Source organism: Mauremys mutica, chromosome 3 (assembly GCF_020497125.1).
Source record: "Mauremys mutica isolate MM-2020 ecotype Southern chromosome 3, ASM2049712v1, whole genome shotgun sequence".
Taxonomy (NCBI): domain Eukaryota; kingdom Metazoa; phylum Chordata; order Testudines; family Geoemydidae; genus Mauremys; species Mauremys mutica.
In genome coordinates, this window is record NC_059074.1 from 174,830,491 (window position 1) to 174,857,313 (window position 26,823).

Genomic DNA, 26,823 nt, shown 5'->3' on the forward strand with positions numbered 1-26,823 from the left:
CTAATTGGAATCGATATGAGCAAGCACTCGAAGAAGAACAAAGACATTTTTCCCCTAGCAAGCAAGGTTAGAAAGAGAAAGGTGTTTTGAAATTAGGAAGAGAGAGTATGACAAGAGAGAAGTATTTTGTATTTTTAAAAACAGGAGCTCTAGATTGCAAACTCCATAGGTCACAGCCTGTTGCTGAATTATGTTTGTACAGTGCCTAGCACAATGGGACCTAACCCTAGCTGGGCTCTTAGGCACTACCACAATGCAAACAACACAGACTTTTCAAGAAGTATGACAGACAAACATTCAGTAGTTAGAGTAGAGTTGGCGAGAAGGCAACAAAATAAGGTCCGGTGAGGACATAAGCTAATGATGAAACAAAGGAAGTTGGTGATGGATTCACTGTAGGTGAGGACTGAAGAAAAGTTTATAGGCTGATCAAGAAAGAATAAGGCTCTTGGTTTTGCGAAAGCAATAGAGGCACATTCCTTTGTTGTTGTTTTGTTTTGCACTTGTTTAATCTTCAAAAGGGAAAGAGAAACAGAATCCTGGACAATTTCCCAAGAGATCCTTCTACTTTTCAAAAGGAACACAACATAAAATGTGCATTTTAAAAAACCCTTAGATTACTGAAGCTGCAAGAATTGTTTAAAAGTTTAAATTTGCTTTTTCACCATTTATGATGTTTAATTTATTTTTCCCTCTTCACTCAGTTTGGAGGATGGAAGTAAACTGGTCAGTCACTTTTTAAAAAAAAATTAAGCAATTAAGTGTTCTGGTTCTCGGGCCCTAGCACAATTTTCACATTTATAACATTATAGGAGAATATTTTAAAAACCATTCATACAAATCTCAATTTCACTTTTTTAAAGTAAATTTGGAGCCTTTGTTTTTGTAGAGCAAAGCTTGCAAATGTGGCTCAAAAACCAGAAGGAAAGTAAGAAGCACTCACATGTATTTAATTACCTGATTTTCAGGATTTTAATGAGGTTTTCACGCCAATCTCATGATTTTGGGGGGCCTGACTCATGATTCTAATATAATACTGCTCTCAGAAAAAAGACTGCAGACACTGAGAAAGTAATGGTTAGCAACTATGCATTTTGAAATCACGTACTGTGCAAACAAAACACACTCTGTCTCCTCTATGCTGAGTCACCAGAGGGCATCTGTTTCTAAACCTTCCCAGTTACAAGAACAGATTCTTTAACTGATACTGTACATGCACTGTTAATTTTAGCGTTCTATAAAACTGTGATGAAGACTATACATCACTTGTGGCATTTAAAATAAGATTAAGACAAAGCAACAGAAAACGTGTTACGGAAATAATACTGAAGTGGAGCTAGTCGAAAAAAGGTGACAGGGTTTTTCTCTCTCTAATTTGCATGATTTCAATGTGGTGAAACATGAATAGATGTTGATTTATTCTCAGTAACTCAGTGAGCCATGTTAGGACACACTGTGTGATCTTATCTCTTTATTACGCATTCTAACAGCAATCTATTTCTGCTGCCACTTCAGTAATGGAGAAACTGATCAGTTTGCAATGGTTGAAGTTTTCTTTTTTCAAATGAAAAACAATCTCCGGTAGGGATCTACAAACTTGTCACACCACAGTATTTTATGATAAAATATAAATGATTTATAAGAAATACTGTAAAAATGATAGTCTAGGCTTGAGCTAATTGAGCTCTTCAGACTTCATTAATGTAAACCTCTACAGACCAATTACTGTAAAAATATGATAAAATGCTATAAACATTGACACTTAATAAAAAGAGCATAGCAGGGACCTTTTACACATTTACCCCAAGGGTTTGGATATTAAAACTATTAGTAATAATTTCCTCCTTTCCCCAATACCCAGATTGCTAGAAATAATGTAATCTTTGTAGAATTACACGTGAACTAATTTCAAACCTCAGTACCTCTATGGCAAGTGTTCAGCATAACAAATCCACTTTAAAACACTCAGGAGAATTCAAAACAAAAGTCAAAATCAACTTGAGCAGGCAAAACCTCACATGGCTTTTTAAAATGGCAACAGGACAAGCCAATGAAGACAGTGTCACAGAAATAATGAAATGTTGTACAAGAGTGGAAGCAGAAACAGCCATCTACAAATCTAGACACTTCTTGTGGATTAATGAAGATTCTTCGTTTAAATAATAGAACAGTGTCCAGAAGGTACACATGTTGCCTGTCACCCCATCAGGGCAGAATTCTCTACATTTACAATATTCAGAGCAATACCTGAAGTGTGCACCTCTGTTTCTGAGATTAAGCAATTTGGAACAGCATATGTACTGATGGGGGTGTAAGATATTGCATATCAATGGAGAAAGCTCCCCTCCAGTGCAGAAATCGCTTTCTTCCCATAATCCCTTTTGAAGACCTACAGCTCTATAGTTATCACAAAGACCTCACAGATCAGAAGACTGATCACCTGCCAAACAGGAAAAATACTACCTATGTCTTCAGTATGTTATATGCTGAATGTTTCCCTTAACCTTCTTATTTGAAGCATTCAGCATAAGTGAAGTTGCTGAATACTTTTTTTAAGTATTATATTTGCAGGTCACCTTTAACTACTATTATCTAACCTTTTCTTGCTGCTTTGCACCAATTTCAACTGACAGGTTTAATGCCGAGTGGCTCAGAGCACTCTTTGCCCAAGTGGATGGTCTTTGAGCCACTCAGTGTTGAAGCAAACAACAGAACAAGACATGACCAAAGAACTACCAAGAAAAAAGTGTGTTTAATTCTATTTCACAGTTTTTTAAATCCAGCTAGGGCTCAGAGCATTGCTCTTAGTGAAAAACTAGTAAAGTAACCTATATTCTTATCCTTGTCAGAATAAACTATTTAACCTTCCCCCTTTTCCTCCAAATGCTTGGTACCTGCTTATTGCCTTGGAAAAATAGAGCATGTGCCCTATTCTCCTTCAGCAAATGGATCTCATTGGTATTGAACACTCTGCTACTGACTCTTTAAATACATTTGCTTTAATTAGACACTTTAATTAGACATAGAAGCAGCAAAGAGTCTTGTGGCACCTTATAGACTAACAGACGTTTGGGAGCATGAGCTTTCGTGGATGCATCCGACGAAGTGGGTATTCACCCACGAAAGCTCATGCTCCCAAACGTCTGTTAGTCTATAAGGTGCCACAAGACTCTTTGCTGCTTTTACAGATCCAGACTAGCACGGCTACCCCTCTGATAATTAGACAAACACTCCCGAATACTCAATTCCCACTTCAATTTTTTAACATGTGTTTTAACCTTCCAAGTTACTTTACCAAGAAACCAGTGTCTTTCGTTACCTCAGGTGACTGAACGGTGAAATCAAAAGATGGGTAAACTCAATTTTTAAAGGAAATACTTATGACACCTTTTTTTTTTTCTAGGAGCTGTATACATGCTGTCAGTTACCATTACAAAGAAAATCAATAGCATATTCATAATGTGTACCTGGTGATGCTGAATGTTCTTAATATTGCAAGAAAAATTCTGGTACAGTTGGAATTTGTTAACATCTTTCTCATTTACATTTTTTGATGACACTTTTGCCAAGGCTGACTGGATACATATGTACCTTTGCTGACATCTAAATACAAAGAAGAGTAAGTTAATTGGGTGATATGACATGAAGCCTTTAATAGTGTAACTGGAGTTTGTGTTAAAACACAAAATCCTACTGAAATAAATATGAAGCTGATACTATTGTTTTCAATTGCATTTTATGTCATAATCATCGTAAGGGAATTGCATAACATGTCTTAGGGACACGAATGAAATCATAAGACATAGTTAATATATGGACAGCAAAAGAATTTCAAGCAGAGCTCAGAAAAGCAGAGCCTTATCCTTCTCAAGAGTGATCTAAGTGGGGAGCCCAAAGGCTCCTTTTACATTGCAGTTTGGGGGTTTTCACTAGCCAAGGGATGACAGTACTGTGGATGAGAAGCAAGTTTTAACTCTTATGAAACTGACTGGCCCCAAAGTTTTTTAAATCTGGAGACTAGCCGTTTTTGGAGGTTTGGGAAGGCCCATATAAGGTGCTGCGTGGAAGGAGAAGAACTGGTCTATGGTTGGGGCAGTGAGACTCTATCTGGAAGCCCAGATGGACACAGTCCTGCCAACCTCCTGGCTGTGTCCCCCACACCTGTCTGATGGAGTAACTCTACTTCTGTGGCTAGTGGATCCTAACACCGGCCTGATCCCATGAGCGGGCAGCTGAGAATAACGACAGAAGGTGAGACAAAAAGTGTGGCTCCAGACCAAATAAACCAATAGGTGGACGGGGAGCATGACAGTCTAGAAAACTGCAGAAGGACTAATTCAGTTTCTTGGAAAGTGAGGGAGAGAAAAGAGCCACATTTATTCAGCTGCTTTTCTCACTCATCCTTACAATACTAACTAACCTAGGTTAGTCACCTAGGATTACATTTTCAAATGCACCTAGCACACTTGGGAACCTAAATCCCTTTTTCAAAATTGGGCTTCTGTACATGGGGAAAACTGACCAGAACGGCTATTTTGGAATAGCTCCTCACGTGAACACAGTATCTAAAATATGCCAGAAGAGAGTGTTTACACCAAGGAGTTATACCCAGTAGCTAAATTATACTGGAGTAGCTATTCTGGAATGGCTATGCCGGATAATTTCCCCCAAGTAGGCAAGCCGTTAGGCACTTGAGAGCCTAAGTCTCACTGAAAGTCAATTAGATGCTTTTGAAAATGTTACCCTTACTCTTTAATGATTTCTATCCAAACTCCAGTTTTAAAATGATATTTTAAAAACCAGTTTATGAAAGTTATAACCTGTCCATGATTGGTGCAACCATGCCAAATGAAACTGTTTTTTTAAATGTCATTCTAATTTACCATGCAAAAAAGGATCCTGTTAATATTGTGTGTTAACTTATAACTCCTCTTTTCAACACAGACCACTCCATTAAACAAGTATTTGTTTTAACCCAGTCCTAAATCAATTATTCATTCTAACCTCATCGCACATAATGTTATTATAAAGTTAAAATACAAAAGGAAAAAGTTTTCAAATATGTTTATTTCACCTGTCATTTCATACAAATAGAGTTCAGGAGGTTGCAGAACGCTGCAGAGATATAATGTGTTTAGCAAATGCCTACATTTCATTTTGTATGCAGTACTGTTATAGCTGGGTTGGTCCCAGTATAGAGATGGTCCAATAAAAGATATTACCTCACCCACCTTGTCTCGCTAAATTTCACTTTAACATTTAACCAAACTCAATATCCACTTGCTTCTTGGCATACTCTACTATGACTTTATTATAGACAGCTACATTTTACGAGACCCTTTAAAAAAAAGAAAATGTTCCACGGCAACAATTCTTAATTTGTAGTTTAAACTGATACAACAGAACAGCGTTTCTCAAAATATGAGTGTGTAGGACATCAGTGTTCCATTAAGCATTTTCTGGTTATCTGGAGAATTAATTATTTTGAGAACAAAGTAGTAAAAGAACAGGGATGGCTAACCCACAAAAGCATCTCTCTCACGCAAAGCAGTCCCCAAAATGACGCCTGGCTCTGAAGGCAGCAGCACAGAAGTAAGGGTGGCATGGTATGGTATTGCCACCTTCACTTCTGCACTGCTGCTGACCGGGCACTGCCTTCAAAGCTCGGTGCCTGGCCAGCAGCTGCTGCTCTCCAGCCACCCAACCCTGAAGGCAGCACAGAATTAAGGATGGCAATATTGTAACCCCCTACAATAACTTTGTGATGCCCCCTGATCCCCTTTTGGGTTGGGACCCACCATTTGAGAAATGCTGGTCTTCCCAGTGAAATCTGTAGAGTACAGGGTAAAAGTACACAAAAGATCAGATTTCACCCGAGAGACCAGATTTCATGGTCGGAGACATGTTTTTCACGGCGATGAATTTGGTATGGCCCCATCTATAATATCAGCCAATCAGATCCTACCCAATTCATAATGTGGTATACTGCTAAAAATATTTATTTTTCTGGATAAATTGCTCCATATAGATAACAGTTGCACTAAATCTGTTTTCTATTCCAACCAGAATGCAACAGAGTAATAACAACACAGCAAGAGCAACTGTCACTCTACTGCATCAATATTCATCAGATAAAGCAATTAAATCTAAATCAGTATTTGGTATAACAAAAATAAATTCATTCTATTCAAATGTAGTCAAAGATCAATATCTCCTGCTTTGAAAATAAATCTCTCTGCTTTGCTTTGGCATTTATATTAAAGCAGGAGACTATTATCCTCACACTGTTTTAATTATACCGATTCTATGCTTTAAGAATTAAACCATAGAAAATGAGCCATTAACCTTTATAGGCTGCATCCAGCCCTGGCCTAAGTGGGTGCAAGTGAAGTAAGACATTAGGTCTCAGGTTGGCCCTGAGGGCCTAATCTGTATGCACACAACTTACTAGTAAGTACTTGAAAAGCTACAGTGTGAGGAAGCCGCAAGGGATGGAAAATTTTCCTTCCAATTTTCAATCCCCCTAAAACTCTGAGGGAGAACAATTCACAGAGCTATCGTGAATGACGTTTTGGGGGATTAAATATCCTGTCCTGATCACAACAGATTTCTCCTATTCTGGTCTTGAATAAATTTGCCAGGCACAGGACTAAGGAATGTGTGTACACAGAGAGAGCGATAGCCAATAATACTTCTTTCCCAGCATTTGTGTGGGGCAAGTTCTCTGCCAAACACAAAAAAAGACAGAATTTGGCCATGTAACCTGCAAAATAAGTGAATGACTATGAAACTTTGAAACTTACAGTGTCCTAATGAAATCCAGTGTATCCTTATCTTTAGCAAACATGTCAGCAAGGATGTGTTGTATTCCAGCTTCTACTTCCTGAATGGTTGTAAGTCCTTAAATGAAAACATACTGCTAATTATTATAAAGAAGCTAAACACCAGTAATAACATCAGTAATAAAACATATCCCTAAATACATACAAACGGAAAGAATATAAATACAAGCTACTGGAATAATCTGGAGTGTTGCAGTAAAGAAACCAAATTGATGGAATTAGCGAATATCATCTGGCCATCCCTTCCAAAACATCTAAAATTAATATCAGATTCTAAAAGTACAGATTATTAATTATGTTACTGTAAATCAAAGCAATGTTAATTGAGAGATGGATATCAAACATCTATACCTTATTCTAAAAGTACTTGCATGGGCTTCATATTTATTATACATTATTATTATTATTATTATTATTATTTCTAAAGTTAGATATTTGGACACAGATTAAGAGAGTTCACCCAAGATAAGTAAGCAAAATAGAGGATCACATGCTCCCACTACCTACCAACTATGTCACTTTTTTAAGCATATTACATTGTTGCAATCCTGAGTACCTTTCCATAAAATGCTATAAACTTCAGTATTACAGGGGGAGCACATTGTGATCCCTGTATTGAGGCTGCCTGATCTTCAGATGCTTTTTTGTTCTGTTTTTAATTATTTCAACCATTTTGCTCAGTACAGATGTAACTCTTAGAGGGTCTGTTATTCCAAGGATTACTCCTATAGCCTTTTTTTTTTTTTAAAGTATAGGTACAAAAATGTTTGCTATACTGCTAAATGTGGAACACTGGCTGTTTTTAAATGAGAGATTGCAATATTTTTGTTAGTAGCTGAGCCATTTCATTCAGCTTCTTCAGAACTCTTAGACCAGGGGTTCTCAAACTGGGGGTCGGGACCCCTCAGGGAGTCATGAGGTTATTACATGGGGGGGTCGCAAACTGTCAATCTCCACCCCAAATCCCGCTTTGCCTCCATCATTTATAATGGTATTAAATATATTAAAAAGCGTTTTTAATTTAAAAGGGGGGAGGTCGCACTCAGAGGCTTGCTATGTGAAAACGGTCACCAGTAAAAAGGTTTGAGAGCCACTGTCTTAGACGTACCTTCTGACCTGGTGACTAATTTGCTTTGTAAATTATCAGTTTGCTCCTAAGCCTCTTTTTCTGACACCTCAGACTCAGAGTACCTCCTCTTTATTACCAGAAAGGAGCACATCCAGGTTAGAAATCCCCTCAACATTCTCAGAGGTGAAGAGTGATGTAAAGAAATAATTTCACATCTCAGCAATGTCTTTATCTTCCTTAACTGCTCCTTTTAATCCCTGATAATCCAGCAGACCCACCAATTGTTTGGCAGGTTTCCTGCTTCTGATATACTTCATGAATTCTGGACTCACCTGTTAAACCAACTGTGTCCCTCACAACTCTGCAAGGCTTCATATCCCACTGAGAGCAATCAAGCCAAGCATAAACTCATATCTGCACACTCAAGTTTAACACCATTTAGCTGCACTACTTCTCAAAAGAATCTGCCAAATGTATGTGCTTCAGTCTGCTGATTGTAAAACAGACTATTTACATATACATAAAGCACTGTTCCAGAGTGTTACACCCTCCACAAAGGTAACAGCCTAATCCTGCAACCAAGTTATTATAGTTAATCCTTTACTTCAAATGCTAGACGTCTGTGCTGCAGTGCTGAAATTTTAGGACTCAAACTCTGCTGCTGGCGCATGGGATGAGGCACCACAGTTACACATTATAGAATTTGTTCTTGCTTTTTTTTCCTTTTAAAATAAAAAGTTATGCAGAAAAAACCTTCAAAGAATGTTAGGGTCAAGCACTCCAAATTAGGAAATACCAGAACTAAGGCTGCCAAAGCAATCTTAATTCTATGCACTCGTGCATGTGCACTATGACATAGCCTTTAATAATATGATCGAATGCTACTTTTTCCTATAGAATCCCTGCCTCAGGTGCTTAGCGAATGAGAACTGAAAGGCACGTGAAGACTGAGGCATGATTTGTCTTCTGGTTCAAGGAGGTCCACATGAGCAGGGGAACTCTGTTTCATCCCTGGCTCTGCCAAATTTTCTATACGATACTGGTCAAGTTTACTACACCAAAATTTTGCCCAGAGCCAATAATTGTATGTCCTTCATTTTTTGAATGCCCAACTTGACATGAGGTCTCATTTTAAGAAGTGATGGGCACTTGCAGTCCTGAAGACAGCAGAAGCTATGAGTGCTCAGCATCTCTGACAGTAAGGCAGTGTGGCCTGGAGGAACCAGAAGATTCCACCTTCTAATCCTGGCTCTCCGGGGATAACGTGTAGCCTTGCGCAAATCTGTTTCAGGGCTGGTCTACACTACCGAGGGGGGGGGGGGGAGAAGGGGCGGGAATAACGTAGCTGAAGTCAATGTACTTAGATCTACTTACCGCGATGTCAACGAGAGATGCTCTCCCGTCTATACTAGACATGATAAATCAACCCCCGCTGGATCGATCGCTGCCTGTCGATCCAGCCAGTAGTGTAGACAAGCCCTAAGTTTCTTCACATGTAAAATAGGTATTCAATCTCTTAACATCCGTACAAGGCTCTGAACATACAGAAAGCTATACAAGTGCTTCATACTCTGAAAAACCTAGGTTTCTCAAATTGGGCAAGTTGGAATAACTGGGCCTATAAATTTACCATAATTGTAAACTCATCTGTGAAAAGTGAGAAAAATACATAAAATAAATAACTAGAACAATCAAAGTCAACAGGAAATGGTGCAAAAGGAAGACAAAGCCCAAATTAGTCCAAACGAAAGGGCCTACTGATATAATTCAAAGACTGTGCTAAGATCATGCCTGGTAAACAAGAACAGAGAGAGACTGGAGATCAACCAATCAAAATTGGTGTTTCAGAAATTAGGCCTAATTGGCGGTCAATGTAATGAGAGGAGGGGTTGTTCCACACATCACTGCTTTTTGGGATACATAATAAAAGATAGACAACAAGGGAGCAGGATACTGTGATGCTGGCTGACTGAAAAAGTGGAAGGAGCATGCTTCACCATCATGGCTGCCACCCCCACTGTCTTCAGGGACTCTGTACCTTCTTCATCCTGATCCGAAGGCATATTCTGACCAGACTGGACCAGAGGGAGGAACCCAGATGACACTACCACCTCCATTGACTTCTGCTAAATCCCAACCACCACCTGAGAAGGGAAACCTCTCGTCCCCTACCACCAAATCTGTTAATTTCCTTCCCTACCTTATTTCTTCTCCTTCCCATCCATAAGTACATAAGAATGGACATACTGGATCAGACCAATGGTCCATCTAGCCCAGTATCCTGTCTTCCAACAGTGGCCAATGCCACATGCTTCAAAGGCAATGAACAGAACAGGGTAATCATCAAGTGATCCATCCCATCATCCAGTCCAAGCATCTATAGTCAGAGGCTTTCAGACACCAGAGCATGGGGTTGCATCCCTGACCATCTTGGCTACAATAGTCATTGATGGACCTATCCTCCATGAACTTACCTAATTCTTTTTGAACCCAGTTATAGTTTTGGCCTTCAGAACATCCCCTGGCAACGAGTTCCACAGGCTGACTGTGCATTGTGTGAAGAAGTACTTCCTTCTGTTTGTTTTAAACCTGCTGCCTATTAATTTCATTGGGTAACTCCTGGTTCTTGTGTTATGTGAAGGAGTAAATAACACTTCCTTATTCTCTTTCTCCATACCATTCATGATTTGATAGACCTCCATCATTTCCCCCCTTAGCTGCCCCTTTTCCAAGCTGAATAGTCCCCATCTCTTTAATCTTTCCTCATACATTAAGCTGTTCCATACCCTTAATAATTTTTGTTGCTCTTCCTTGTTCAAACTCCACCAGTGCCAGTCCCAAGCCCGGATCAAATAGAGGGAGGGTTGTTTGATGGGGCAGTTTCCCATCACATTAAAAAAAAAAAAAAAGGTCTAGCTACAGAGACTACTCACATAAACCAAAAATCAAGGCCTGAGGAGGCTGGAAAGCATTCAGATGCGCATATGACAGTGGATGATCAAATTCATCAGGTAGTCACCCACTCGATGGTCCAAACTCTGAAGGCCAAAAAGAGTACATCCATAGCTACATGGAATGTACGAACTCTAAATAGTGCAGGAAAATTAGCACAGGTAATCAAAGAAATGGATCGATGTAAAATTGACATTCTAGGACTTTGTGAAGTTAGAGGAAAAGATCAGGTATGATAACATCTGGAACCAAACATGAGAGAGATGTAGGAATCATCATGAATAGCGCTGCAAAGAAATCACATATGAATTGGCAGCCAATATCAGATAAGCTACTGGCAGCTAGAGTCCACTCTCAGCACATTAAGTGCACCATAGTCCAGGCATGTGCTCCAACAAACAATGCAGATGAAGAGGACAAAGAGAGATTATATACAGAATTGAACGATGTAATGAAAGAAATACCAGACCACAATCTTGTCCTGGTTATGGGAGATTTTAATGTCCAGATCAGAAATGAAAGAAGAGGTTGGGAAATAATCATCAGCCCACATACAACTGGAGCAACGACAGACAATGGCAAAAGACTTCTTGAATTTTGTGCCAAAAACAATCTTAGCATCTGCAATTCCTTCTTCCAACATAAAAACAAACACAAAAAAACATGGATTTCACCAGGTGGCCGTACACAAAATGAGATCGACTATATCTGTGTTAGTCACAGGTGGAAAACATCAGTGTTAGACACAAGAGTATTCAGAGGAGCAGATATAGGGAGCAATCACTATTTGCTGAAAGCAAACATCAAATTGAAGTTTAAAAAGAAAGAACATGTGCTGAGAATGGAAAAAGAACGCTTACCCAATACTGCCCTTGAATGGAAGCCAGAAAATACAAGAAGAAAGGAAGACCGTGAATAACATGGAAACAAAGAGTTCTGAACAACATCAAGCACCTCCACATGAAATGGGAAGATTTGGTGAGAAGGGCAGTTTACAGGCAAAGATGACAAATGTGGGTAGCCCAATGTGCAGCAAAGCACAGGATTGACTAAGGTCTAAGGTTCCCTGTACCTTTTCCATTTCTAATATATCTTTTCTGAGATGGAGTGACCAGAACTGGATGTGGTATTCAAGGTGTGGGTGTACAATGGATTTATATAGTCGCATTATGGTATTTCCTGTTTTATTATCTATCCATTTCCTAATTGTTCCTAATATTCTGTTAGCTAATATTCTGTTGTTCTGTTCAGAGAACTATCCATGAGGACTTCAAGATCTCTTTCTTGAATGGTAACAGCTAATTTAGACCCCATCATTTTGCATGTATAGCTGGGATTATGTTTTCCAATGGGCAACACTGAATTTCATTTGCCATTTTGTTATCCAGTCACCTAGTTTTGGGAGATCTCTTTCTAACTCTTTGTAATCTGCTTTGGATATCTTGAGTAATTTTGTAACATCTGCAAATTTTGCCACCTCACTCTTTAACCCTTTTTCCAGATCATTTATGATTATGTACTGGTCCCACTACAGATACCAGAGGGACACTGCTATTTACCTCTCTCCATTCTGAAAACTTACCATTTATTCCTAACCTTTGTTTCCTGTCTTTTAACCAGTTACTGATCCACACAAGGTCCTTCCCTCTTCTCCCTTGACTGCTTAGTTTGTTTAGGAGCCTTCAAGGAGATATTTTGTCAAAGGCTTTCTGAAAGCCCAAGTACACTAGATCCACTGGATCACCCTTGTCAACAGGTTTGTTGACTCACTCAAAGAATTCTAGTAGATTGGTGAGTCATGACTTCCCTTTACAAAAGCTGTGTTGACTCTTCCCCAACATATCATACACTTTTGCCCTCTCCCTCTCCTTTGCCTTCTAATAGCAGTCTGACTTAGCTGGCCAAGACTGTTTATTTTGCAACACTGCTGTAAGCCTGTGACCAGAAAGGCAGCTAAATGTCCTAAACAGCCTGATGCTAATACAAGTTTACCAGGTTGCAGTATGACTGAAAAGACCATGTGCGGTGCCTGTGTTTTTCAGCAGTGAGGTTGCAAGTGAAAGTCAACACCAAGACAGAAGCTGCATTTTTTTTTAATCTTTGCTGTTCTCTTCTTTTCCCTTGTGTATGTGTTGGTCTTGTTTTCTAGAAAACAGAACTGGACTTTAGCAACACCACCACCGATAGCTCCAGCCCATCTCAACTAACTTCTTCTCTCTTCGCCAAAAGCACAGTTATCATTGAGAAGACAATCAAACAAGGGTGGGTGGGCATGGGGGAGTTCCTTTAAAGACTCTCTACAGCTAAAGTAAAAGGGCATAAGAGATACTGTTCAAATAAAAGCCTTACTTAATACATTAAAAATAAAATGGTTTAATCATTTTTCCTTCTTTTTCTGTATCTTTAATAAAAGGTTAAAAGAATTCTTAAATGTGTGTTTACCATGGTAATAAGCATGCTGAGGTTTCTGTATACAAAACCCTAAATCTTGTTTAAAACTGTTTAATGTTGGACAGTTTCAGTGTCCTGTTAACACACCTTTGACTCTTTGGGTTCTTTTATTCTATCTAAATTAACAGAACAAGCAGCAAGTTATTGAGCAAATCAAAATAGTGGTAAGCTTTGCCCTGAATCTGTGTGTGTCAGTTTCCCATTTGTAAAAAAGGATGCAAGTCTTTCCTATTAAACATTCATTTGTGTCTGTGAGGTGCTCAGACACTACAGTGATGGCACCACAGAAAAGCATGTGAGGAAATGAATAATTCTGTATCCAGTGCAGAATTTGGATGGGGTGCAGTAAATGAAGGATAAATCTGCACATTGGATGGTGAGGATAAGAGAAATATTGAAGAGCTACCCATTGAGTGAGCACCACCTAGCAGGTGCACTGCTGGAGGAAGGGGTCCATGCTAAAAACTATATGTGATCATGTAATTAACAATTATATTACAATGCATATGCACAAAGGAGCAGAATGAAGCCTCCAGACAGCCTAAATTCTGGAATTTCATAATTTTTGAATGCTAGACTTTGCAACCTAAACAACATATTTTTAATTCAGAGTTTTGTTTTGTTTTGATACATAACATATTACTAGGAATATTCTAAAAATTTCAACTGAGAAATTAAAAGCTATAAGCCAGAATCCCATGGGACCATTTTTACATGACTAGGAGCTCACTCCTGTGAGATCAAACAAAATTTATTCTCCTCTCATACCGATACCTGATTCCTATCTGTATGTCGTTTGTAAAGTGCCTCATGGTCCTTTAGGATGAAAGGCAAAATATAAATGCAAGCTCTGATTCTCTATTTCTAGCAGAATATTGAAAAAGGTTTATTCATTCCAAATATTAAAAATGACAATGATACATGCTACTCCAATAACTGACAGTCCCTTTTGAATGCAAACATTGGTACTCCTGATAATTCATCTCAACTTTCATTACAAACACTTCATTTTGGCTCTGACACTCTCCCCGCACAATCATCTGGCAGTATAGCACACAGCAATGCTTGCAACATCTTGCTTATGAAATATTGCAGCACTCTAAAATGTGATATTTAATCAATCAGAAATTTTGCCAATTGATTCACAATGCTAAATTTGGACCAATTTAACTTTACCATTTTAGTTAATCTTTATATTTTGATTACTGTTTATAATGTGAGATGAGTAAGAGTCAGTATCAACAAGCAGTTTCAGCGTATGCACTGTAAAAAAAGGGTGAGGTGGTTTATTGTCAGAAACTGCCCCCTACAAATAATCACATTTTCAAAGACAGAATCAATTCTGCAGAATTTAAATGTGACACAAGTAGTAGTTAGAGCACTCATTCCAATACCAGACTGCCTTCTCTCCAGCACCATCAACACCCACCCAACACTTAAAGGGCTCCCACTCACTCCCAACCACCAAATACAGACATTTTTAGGATGCGCCTTGGTGGATGAAATTTGCCTCAGTGCAAGATGCCTGCACAAGACCCTTTATAACACTGAACTATAAGTCTCATGTCAAGGGTGTAAGTGGGGATGGAACTTTAGACAGGCCCTCTGTGCTGTAGTGAAGTTCACCCTATATTTCCTCATGCCCCAGTCCCTGTAGCAGGTATTCATTTCTCCAGCTTTCCTTCTCAGATTTTCCAGAATTTTTTTTTAGACAATAGATGACTGTGATTTTCAACTTGGCTTTTTCTACTGCATCTATCGCTGAAGTCTCTAAGCAATGTAAGATATTCTCATATTAACTTTCAATAGGATAAGGACAACTAATAAATAAAGCTGTTTTTTATTCAAGGCATGTTCTAATTCCCATTCCCGCATATAGGCACTGAGTACTTACCTTTGACATTAGGCTTAATGTAAGAAAACAGACTGAGTTCTACTGGGTTTTCGATGAGAGATATGGCAGCAGGTTCCAATCCCAGTTGTTTGGCCCTTTGGGCTTTGGTGCCTTTACTTCCAGTTTTATATGGTGCAGACTGTGGGGGGGGGAAAGTAGTTGTAAAATGTATTGTTATTTAAAAAGGCAGAGATCAACATTTCTGCCATATCTAAGCTAGGCAACATATTTTAGGTCAACCAGAACATTGGCAAATTTGTGTCAAATTCATCAATTTGTTTCAATCAAAAATACCCCCACTCCCAAAATCAAAACATTGTGTCTTAACATCTTCTAAATGAAAGGTTTCAATTTTTGGATTCAAAATGACTTTTTATTTCAAAATGTGCTTCAGCTTATTTACAAAATATAAAAAAAGCTCAAAAAACTAAACAAAATGTTTTGTTCAATCCTAAACTATTTTTTCCCCATTTTTCAGAATGGCCAGCGAACCAAAAATCATTTATTCTCACAGTACTAGTCACTGCTACCATTTTTCATTACATCATCTTTAATTGTACAAGATAAAATTTTACAAACATATTTAAAAAAGAGACACTAACCACATGGTCCAATTCATCCAAAGTTTTGCAGTTTAATAAGGCTGTTAATAGACTTCCCGATAGCTTTCCTTCTTTCTTTATCTTCTGTATTGTTGCATGTGTCTTCTTTGCAACAGTACTACAATACATGAGTTTTATGTTAATAAATAATCACATTTCAAATCAGATAAAAAAGATTATCACTAAATATGGTCCAATCCACTGGGTCTCATGACAGCATGTTGTTGAGGCAGTGTGTTTTCCCTCAGAAGCCATGGAAGACTACACCATATATCAGCCTCGAGAAACCCACTCTGACAAATGCTGTAGAAATCCTAATAATTTCTCTCCCATTTTAATATTTGTTCAACAATCAACAAAGCTTGCAATAGTTGGGCGGGGGGGGGGGGAGGAATCTAGAAATCAAGCAAAGAGTGTTAAGCTAAGTGTTTTATGCTTTGATGTTCCTTGTAACACTGCCACCCTATGATCCAAGTGCAGCAACTCTGACACTTTATCTAAATAAGAATTTATATTAAGTACCTATGAGCTAAATCCAGGGTGATGAACACCTGGAACTCTTGCTCAAGTCAACGGGAGCTGAAGATGCTCAGCACCGCTCAGAATCTGTCTCTATAGTAGCAGACGTCTTAGGGTCCAGCAGCCACTAGTACGTGAAATCATTACAAAACACATGAGTTGGTCTGACAGTGAAGGACAGTGGCACACAATACTGCATGCCCCCTCAGAACCCCATTTCCTGTCCCAGGCCTTCTCCCCTATCTGGGGGGATCCCCTACTCCAACAATGGCCAGGACTGGAAGGGGGAGACCTCAGCACATAGAACCTTTACATCTGTTCCCTGCCCACCTAGAGCACATCAAACATATTTTAAAGACACACTAACCACTGCATCAAGGAGGAACTGTGGCAGCCCTGATTGCCTCTGCGGTAGAGTCTGAACTAACAGAGAGCTGCGGGCAGCTTCAGCGGCAGCTTGCGCTGCTTGGCCAAATAAGTGCTTCCCACTCCCCAACTATATTATTTGGAGAGGGTTGTTATGTCTCCACAGGCCCGGAGAGACTGTGTGCATGTGCACTGGGGGAAGAAGAGGAGCGACTCCCTGTCCTCCTTGCCTACTTATAAGTATAGCAGCTTGCTCCTTGCACTCACTTCCTCCGTCTCCGCTAAGTGTGTGCATGGGTTACTGGCTCCTGGCCTGGCTCCCTAATCACAGTAATATTTTGGAGCTGCCTTCCATCCCCGCTACAAACGCTAAGGTACCACCTGCTACTCGCCTTACCCTACACTAGAAGCTGCTGGACTGACTGAAATGAGCCCTGGGCTTCTTTTCCAGATGTTCAGATGTCAATGCAAGGGGTAGAGCTTATTTATGATTCAGGGCTACATACTTCAGGGGCCTCTAAATCACAAAACATATTTAAAATAACTCCTCACTCAGCAATTAGCAACCCTAACTCTCTTTTTTCTTCTTAATCAAAGTGAAAGGCAGGGGAGCAACAAGTAGATCCCTCTCTTTAACTCTGAGTATTTTGGCTTTAAGATCTTTGTGTTCTTTTTTTTTTAAATGGGAACATTCTAGTTGGGATTTTCCCCACTTGCATTACTGATGCATACTCACCACCTTCACAACATATTTTACTGGGAATTATACTATTGCTTTTTTAGACACCATACGCACAGAGTTCCAAATTGTAACCAAGCACACGAGGAACACAGACCTGGCAGCAGGTCATCGTTTAACTCCTTTCCCTCACACACATATACACGCCCCCCACTAGATTACTTACCGTAGTTCTTCCAGCGTTTGCTGTACTTCTCGCAAGGCATCAGCTTCCAGATTATTGACAAGCTCTTTTCGATACCGGGCAATGAATGGAATTGTGTTTTCATCACGGAAAAGGCAAATTATGTTTGCACACACCCATGGTTCAATATTTGTTCTTTCTGACAGGACCTGCCACAAGAAAACATAATTAACCATTTTTAAAGCTGGTAAATTGGCTTAATGTCTTCACTTCAGTTTCATATCCAGACCGAATAGAGTGCTGTTTTGTGCACAATACTGCCCTCTGCTGGATGGAATGCCAAGCTTGTAAAAGCATGTGTCAAACTATAATACTGCTACAGGTACCTTGACCTTGAATTTGTACTTATTAAGAAAAAAAGAATGAGTTCTGGCATATGATGACCATGAAATAAAGTGGCCACTGTGGGGACGGACACAGGGGGGGTAGGATGAACATGAAGCACTGGGTGGCCACAATCCTGTTATACTAGGTCAGTGGTGACCAAAAAGTCATTATTAAAGACTGTTCCAAGTGTGATGTGACTTTGATAATCTCAGGGTCTTTCCTAACACACAAGGGTCAACATCGCAAAAACCACCACCATATTATAGGCACCTTTGCTATCAGTCTTAGTAGAAACCAAGGGCTCAGCGTACCCTGGAATAGCCTCAGCCATGTGGGTGGCTAAGGTACATTGATACAGTGGTATGGGGAAGATTATACTTCATCTGTCAGTGCTATAGCTGCTCTGTGGATAAACAGAAGCCTTCAGTCTCCAGGGCCTTTCATAAGCACTAAAACTGAACTGAGGTGAGAATGCCATCAATCCTAAACAAAATATGCAATTTTCATAATTAGGCCAATTTTCTAGCAGAATAATCACCACAAAAACCCCACCCAATTATTAAAAATAGCTGCAGTAGGTTGTTTTTGGGGGGGAAGGGGGGACTGGCATTGCAAAACCCTATATTAAAAAAAATGCAGACTTGGTCCACTGGGAACCAAAATGATGCCATCAAGCTCATTTTACTGAAGTCTCAATAATTAAATACAGGCAGAATTTTCAAAATACCCTAAGCCCTGATCTACACACAGATTTTGTACTGGTGTACTAATTCAGTTAGGGGTAGAATTTTCTATTGATATAGTTATACCAGTACAATCCTTAGTGTGGACTCAGTGTATGGGAATAAGCTCTTCTGGGATAAGTCCTCTTTATGCCAGTATAACTGCATCTACCCTACAGTGGTTTGCATCGCTTTAATTATCTTGGTATAGTTAAAGTGGCACAACTTGTATGTGTAGACAACACCTAAGTGACTTAGAAGCCTCTGAAAATTTTACTCTATATGATTATACAACACACACATGCTCACCTGTGATCATACAAATCACATTAACAGTAACACATTTGAGGCTACATAAAATATCTTATGTACCTTACTGAGTACCTAGTCATAACCAAGTGCATACACAGGCTTAGATAATAAACAAGGACATGGGAGAACTTCAAGGAGTTTGCCAACAATATTTGCAGGAACTTCTTCCCTTTAGAAGTCAGCAGAATTTTAAGGAAGTCGGGGAGAGAACTCTGATAATCTATTCTAATATTTTTAATGTAGTAGCAAGCTGTACAGTACAGTAGCATGAGTACGCTACAATGTGCTGCCCTATTCCAGTCACGTCCCAGTGTTCCATAGCTACATCTAGCCTCGTAGAACAAGGGCATTACTGGCTATTTCTACAACATCTGCATTTAAATGGTCATGATTAGGCTTCATAGTTAATATTCTACTGAGATGCATGAAGATGTCCTCACACTATTTGACATTATTGTTTTAAGTCTATCTGGATGAAGGTTCCACTCTGGCTGATATATATGCTGAAGTCTATCTCCAAAACAAATGGGCCATGATTTCTTTACCGTACTTAAAACTTACATTCTAGAAATTACTATGAAGTCTGCAAAAAAAAAAAATCCTAAATTTTCAAGGGTGCTACAGTCTTTGATTTGCAACTCCCTCAAGCTCTAATGGTGATAACGAGAAAGAAAGTGAGATTGTTCTGTAAGTCACTAAACGATCTTTAATTCAAAGTTTGTCAACAAGTCATAAATGTCAGAATGATATCTGAATGGAAATTTGTAAAACTGGTTATTCAGAGGCATTTTATAGTGAACTATAACTTTCATCTGTGTATCTTGTCATGGCCTATGTTCAGGCTAAGAACAAACTGTAGTAAATAAAGTAACTCAAGCACTATTTACTTAAGAGTACCATGCTACTTCCTGGAATGTGTCAACGGCTCTTATTGAAGTCAACAGGGATCACAAATGTGTACCAGAGCCCAAGTTAGTCCTATTTCTGTAAGCTACAGTAGCGCTTTAGTGGACTGCTATAAGAAATGGAAGACATGTCATACCTGCACAATGTCCCAGTTCATTTCTAATTCCTCTTGGTGCTTGGTGCTTCCAGGATGTTTTACTGGTTTTCCTTGAGGACATGTTGTCGATTTTATCCTTTTTAAAGGGGGTTCATCAAATGTAAAATCTTCTTCATATTTTTCCTGCTTTACTTCATTTTCCATCAAAGGCGCACTTGTTGAGGGTATTTCATCACTATCTAGGTTATTCATCTTTCCTTGACTAACATTTATTTTTGTTCCCCGAGGCATTTTTGGCTTTTTAGTTCTCGTTTTTGGTTTGGGGTCTCCATCTTCTTTAGGCTGTAAAAGTTTCAGTCCATCTTTACTGTCTTCATCAGCAGCAATAGGCAAAGATACATTCTGCCAAATAATCCATCAAAATAAATTAAACACTGAATATCATGAATTAGTCCTATAAAAACATAGCAGCTTTAACATAAGTGTTGTCACATGGAGAACTTGATGGTAGACATCATTTTCCCAAGTTATGGCCCTATACTGAGAGGTGCTCAGAGCCTCAGAGTTGGTGTTCAGCACTGTAAAATCAGGCCTCTAATTACAGTGCAGCCTGTCTTAAGCAGACCTTCCAAGGACCAGCAAAAAGATAAAAACTGCAGCCTAGTAGAGATGGGCTTTGAAGATCAAAGTTACTCTAGAAATCTTGGAATTATTTTTAAACAGCTCTCTTAAAATTGCCTATGGAGAGAATGTAGGCTGCGGGTTTCACTGCCTACATCGTGTATATATAATTCAGTGCTCTAACAGACTGAGCTTGGAACTAGAAGGCACCTCCCGAGTTCCAATTCCATTCCTTCTGCTAAGTTGTTGAGAAGTGTCATAAATAAACAGATCAGGGTTAAGGTCTCTTTTCCCTGGAAAGGGTTAACAACCTCAGTAACCTGAGAAACACCTGACCAGAGGACCAATCAAGGGACAGGATAATTTCAAATCTCTGTGGAGGGAAGCCTTTGTCTGTGTTCCTTGTTGGCTCTGCGTTCTCTTTTTGGATCTAAGAGAGGCCAGACATGTCTCCAAGTTCTCCTGGAGTAGTTCCTACTATTCAATAGTGAGTATTAATTAGAAAGGCGGATTAGTCTTATAATTTGATTTCTACATTTGCAATTCTGTGTTTTGCTATAGAATTTCTTTAAGTCTGTACTGTTATTGCTTTTACTGAGAAAGAAAGGAGGGGGAATTCTCTCCAGAGATTGATAAGTTTAGACCCTGTATATTGTTCCATCTTGGTTACAGAGACAGTGACTTTCTTTTTATTCTTTAATAAATTCTTTTCTATTAAGGACTTGGTTGATCTTTCCTTGGGTGGATTCTCAGGGAAAGGGGAGGGGGAGGCATCCCTCTGTAGTTAGATCCCGGTATCCCTCCTAGGAAAGGGAGGGGGGAGGAAGCAGGGGGGAATGGTTTATTTCTCCTGGGTGTAAGAACTCCATGGATTTGGGGCTCTTGGGATCCCCAAGGATTTTGGGGAAGGACTGTGTCCCAATCCACGTACCTGATTGGGTGGTGGCAGCTTTTACCAGATCTAAACTAGGATTTTTAGTTTAGAGGGAAACCAGTGCAGGTCCCCATTTTGGAACCCAACAGCTCTAAGTGGGGGTGAGACCTATGACAAGAAGTCTTATGCAAGTCACAACTGGCTTGTGCCCCAGTTTTTTCATCAAAGTTCTTCTTTGGGATCCAGGATCAAAGGCTGGCAAACACAATAACAAAGGGAGCTCCAAACACAGGGGATCTTGTACATAGGCCATGCATACTGAAATATCTAAGCACATTAGGGTAAGTTACAAACAGAGTAGTTTCCCTCGTGATGAATACCCTCCCTGCAATTTTTTCTAATCTTGAGTATTTCTTAGCCCTACTCTTATATTTTAGTATCAAATATTTGATGAAAGACACAAGGAAAGTCATTCAAACATACTCATTAGGTCTTCAAACTGAACTGGCTTCACTGCTGCTGGGTAAGATTTACAGAAAAATATTCTGCAAGCTGCACTATGGAACCAACACTAACTAGTATAAAACGTACAGCATTTCTATCCCTTCCATTGTGCTAAGAATTTATCTGGAGTACCAGAGTTGTGAAAAGGTGGAAGAGAATGCAGGCGCAGTACAACAAAATGACATTTCAGTGCTGTTTCGTTTCCTCTAAAGGAGGGGACGAGGTAGGGTTTTTTTTAAATTAATATATAAACCTCATGGCTATAAAGAGATGTATGGCCTACTTCTCAGAGGTGTTGAGCACCTACAACTCTCAGTAGGAAAATTTTGGCCATTGCATTTGACAGCTTTAGTAGTTATGTGTGTCCTGCTTACAGATACCTACCGGCTCCTCTTTTACTGCTGTCTTCCTGGTCCTTTTCCTAATCACAGTTGACCGTGGAGCAGCAGCCTTTTTAGGTTTTGACTCAGGTTTTTTGGGCAGCCTACGTTTACTTGCCACTTTGCTTTTTGGTTCCCACTCCTCTTCTTCCTCCTCTGATTCAGAGGAACTGAAACAAAAGTAAACATTGCAAGAGGAAAAAACATCTGTCAGGCTATATCTATACTACAGAGCCTAGACGGATACAGTTCCCTAAGCACAGAGGCCGTACATGCTGACAGCAGGAGTTTTTCTGCCAGTGTGGGAACACCACCTCCCCAAACATTAACTACACCAACAGCAGCACTCTTCCGTTGACAAGGCTGCCTTTACAATGGCGTTTTTGTCAGCATAACTATGTCGCTGTGGGGGTGATTTTTTCAATTTTAGTTTTAAGTATAGATGGAGCCTAAGAAAGATTGTAAAGCTGTTTTCTGAAGTAAAGGGAAATGGGCAGGGAAGATGAGCAGGAAGGGATGCAGAGCCTATAAGTAAAGCCTTTTAGCCTACTGCAGTTAGTGGCTGGAGTGAAGTGCAGGATCTAGAGCTACTCCATGCAGACCTCTGGCCTTGCTAAAGTGGTACACACAGTTTGTACATGGTTGATTTTGTTTTAGGGACTTTAGTAGTTAGTCTTTATTCTAAGGGCTTGGCTACACTTGCAGATGTAGAACACCAGGAGTTACACCAGCCCTCAGAGACAGCAGCAGAGAAAGCGCTGCCATGTGTTCACACTGTCAGCTGCAAGCCATATTAGCAGCTCTTGCAATGCCACAGAGAGTGGTGCATTGTTGTAGCTATCCCAGTGTGCAAGTGGCTGCAACATGCTTTGGAAAGGATTTGCAATGCCTAATGGGGCAGGCACAGCATCACAAGATGCAGGTTTCCCAATCCCATTGTTCCAGGGCATCCTACAGTACTAGATTGCCAGCTGCTTTTCAAATGGGGGGGTGGAGTGTGACATGTGTATGTGGGGGGAGAGACAGTGTGTTTTGGCGGGCAGAGAGTGTGACAGCATGCTATTTTGTAAATTCAGACAGCGGCAGGGAGGAGGGGGAAGCCCCGACATCAGCCCCAATCCTCCGCCTCTCTCTCTCTCTCTCTCGCTCTCTCACACACACACACACACACACACGTACGTAGGAGCTGGATTTTATAATGTACTATGAGAATTAATGTATGATTTGATTTCATCCTGTCAGCCGCCCTTTTTGAATAGCAGAAAGGAATGACAGACTAGAACAATCCTTATGACTGATTATGGTCACGTTTTTGTTTTAAGTATCAGAGAGGTAGCCGTGTTAGTCTGGATCTGTAAAAGCAGCATCCGACGAAGTGGGTATTCACCCACAAAAGCTCATGCTACAATACGTCTGTTAGTCTATAAGGTGCCACAGGACTCTTCGCTGCTTTTTTTGTTTTAGGATAAGTTATAATCTCTACTATGGTTTCCTATATGTATTACAAATTAGGTACTCTAGTTAAATATACATTTCTTTGTTTTAAGGTTTTAGAAAGTAAGAGACAGGATCTTGTATTGTATCTATGTTAAGGAGATTAGAGGAATGTTGAGGGCCTGAAGCCCCAATGTTATAAGATTTAGCAAGGCTTGATTTACAATGTATTCTGCTGAATATAAAATGCTGTCTGTATACCTTTGAAGGTTTCTGTAAGAGATTGTGTAAATGAGGAATGTATGCATCAGAAAAAGATAAGGTGTGAAGGCCATTGTTATAGCCAGATGGTCAAGGAAGGAGTGAAGAGACTTAAAGGACATCAAAGAATCATCAACTCGCATCCATAATGAAGGGCAAATTGACGACCCTGAGGTGAAGGCTGGCACCCCTAAGGATAATTGATTAAATCAGAACAAAGGACAGGATGACCCTCTCTGAAGTGTATTGGAATGTTTACACCAATTAAGAAGTAACCTGGTCCCAGACTGACACAGCAAAATCCATAGACTTCAACAGAGAAAAACACCTATAAGAGCAGGGTGCTTGGCCATGGGACTTTGGGTTCATTTTGCCACACTCCAGGAGCATCAGATCGTGACTGACAGAGCCCTGCTCCCCTCTGTGACCAATCTGGCTGGCCACTAGATTGATCCAGACTCTGGACTGGTAACTATAAACATCAATGCGGGGGGGGGGAGGGGGAGAGGGAGAGAGAGAGAGTGACTGTGTGTGTGTGAGAGAGAGAGACTAAAAAGCATATGCTAACTGTTGTATTTTCAAAAAATGCTGCGTATTTACCTTCCTCTATAAAGATCCCATGTGCTTTGTATGAGCATAACATACACACACGCCTGCCTCTGCAAAAGGCACACTCCACAGTAATGGTTTGCTTTGTGTCCCGGAGCAGATAAGCATGCCAGCTGTCAGAGACAGAGCTTTGAAAGGGGATATCCGTATGCCTGCAGCCGAGTTCAAAACCATTACGAGAGTGGCCACTTGACTTCAAGGGATTATGGAACGGTTCCGGAGGCCAATCACAGCACAGTAACGCAACATGTCATCCACACTGATACCCCAGCACTCCAGCCTGGGCGCGGCAAGCTCTATGCTTCTCGTGGAGGTGGATTACCAGGGGTGCTCCAGCCATGGAGTTCAGGCGCTCTAAGTGCCTTGCCAGTGTGGACACCTCAGGAGTTAGGGCACCTGAGGCTGATTTAATGCACTCCAACTTGCAAGTGTATACAAGGCCTAACACACATTTTGCCATTTGTTATTTTCATTGTGTGTGTTAAGTATGCAGGTGGGGGAAGGAGTGTTTAGTAAACCAATCCCTTTTTTACATTAATCGTTTCATCTCCTCTGACCAGGGATCTTGAGAACGCACTGTGTCTCACTTATACTGCACCAGAATGACCTCAAAACCTCAAACTTGAAGCAAATTATATACAACAAATATGCATATGTTCTGTAGACCAAAAAATTTGAATGGAAAATTAATCTTACGATTTAAGAAAGGAGGGTAACTCATCTTCTTCTGATACCAGCGGTTTTGCTTTAGATTTTGCTATCCTTGGTAGAGTTGACATCTGAAAGGAAGAGAGGTTGGGGGGAAACCAACAACAATCAACTACAAAAATATTCTCTCTCATCTAGTTTATCAGAATTGTACCGTATGGAGTACATTCTCTTTTCATATGGCACACAAGTCTGCATGTAGTATGATCAGAACACACTCCTATGTGTTAAAGAATTTAGACCACAGCATCAAATCAATCTAATCCCACAACACTTTGCTTTGGGGAAAATTACATATAGCCAATGCAATCATTTTAGACACAAACCTATGCCATTTTTTTTAACCAATATAAGTCAAAATAGGATACTTCTATTCTGAAATAAAATGGTCCACGAACTTGCACCAAAATAACTAAGCATGTTTTAAACCACACTTTGTTATAAAGCATGAATGAAAATTGATTTGTTGTTTCAATGCAAACTTGTGAGTGGACCAGCCATAACAAAATGGATGCCATTACACCAGCATTATGGCGTGTTAACAACACAACTTGCCAGACTTCCCCAAACCCGATGTGTACATAGGCAGTAATTCCAAATAATTAGCCCACAGGCCCTGGATTACAAACAACCTCTCTGATCAACCCAGAAATGAAGTTTAAATTCCAAGAATGTGGGTTAGTTTTCAGAGAGAGACAGCTACATATACTCCATACAACAATGGTTAGCTGTTAGACGTACACACACTTCCCTCAGAGTCAAGTTGCATCCAGTCTTTAAATTTGGGTACCACAAAACAGTATTTAAAAAATAACTGTTTGCAAATGAAGGGCCAAAATTTATTTGCTGTGGATGTAAAATCTTAAATACAGTTTCTGCTAAGAACTTTTCATATAGGCCCGGATGAGGACTAGCTAACAAAGAACAATACAGAGCTAAGAGAAAGCTGGGGTAAACAGATAACCTTGTGTGTTTCAAGTCAGTGAGTGGAGTCAGCATAACTCTGGATGTAATTGGGCATCCTCATTGTGAGTTATAGACATATAGAATATCAGGGTTGGAAGGGACCTTGGGAGGTCATCTAGCCCAACCCTCTGCTATAAGCCGGACTAATCCCCAGACAGATTTTTACCCCAGTTCCCTAAATGGCCCCCTCAAGGACTGAACTCACAACCCTGGGTTTAACAGGCCAATGCTCAAACCACTGAGCTATCCCTCCCCCCTTTGGTTGTTTTATTACTGGATTACAGCTAAATTTTGAGCATGCGTAAGTCTTGAGTGGGTGACTGTACTACTTCGTATGTGAACAAAATAAAATAGGGCTAGTAGATACTGAATGTTGAAAATTTATTCTATTCATTTAAGTGTGACTGAATGGACACATTATGTGACAATACTGTACTGAGGGAGTTTTGTTTGTTTTGATAAAGTGCTTCGATCCTAGGGCTGA

General features: G+C 39.8%; 1 protein-coding gene across 3 annotated transcripts in view; it reads right to left on the reverse strand.

The window, feature by feature from the left end:
- Positions 1 to 26,823, reverse strand: part of SRBD1 (S1 RNA binding domain 1) — a 257,032-nt gene that overhangs the window by 189,336 nt on the left and 40,873 nt on the right. For all 3 annotated transcript variants that reach the window (XM_045011858.1, XM_045011857.1, XR_006578521.1), the window contains exons 4-11: positions 25,362 to 25,444; positions 22,366 to 22,531; positions 20,022 to 20,384; positions 17,601 to 17,767; positions 15,811 to 15,928; positions 15,209 to 15,347; positions 6,804 to 6,900; positions 3,468 to 3,603 (exon numbers count right to left, since the gene is read on the reverse strand). In XM_045011858.1, coding sequence (XP_044867793.1) covers positions 3,468 to 3,603; positions 6,804 to 6,900; positions 15,209 to 15,347; positions 15,811 to 15,928; positions 17,601 to 17,767; positions 20,022 to 20,384; positions 22,366 to 22,531; positions 25,362 to 25,444 — 1,269 coding nt within the window. The remainder of the gene's footprint in view (positions 1 to 3,467; positions 3,604 to 6,803; positions 6,901 to 15,208; positions 15,348 to 15,810; positions 15,929 to 17,600; positions 17,768 to 20,021; positions 20,385 to 22,365; positions 22,532 to 25,361; positions 25,445 to 26,823) is intronic.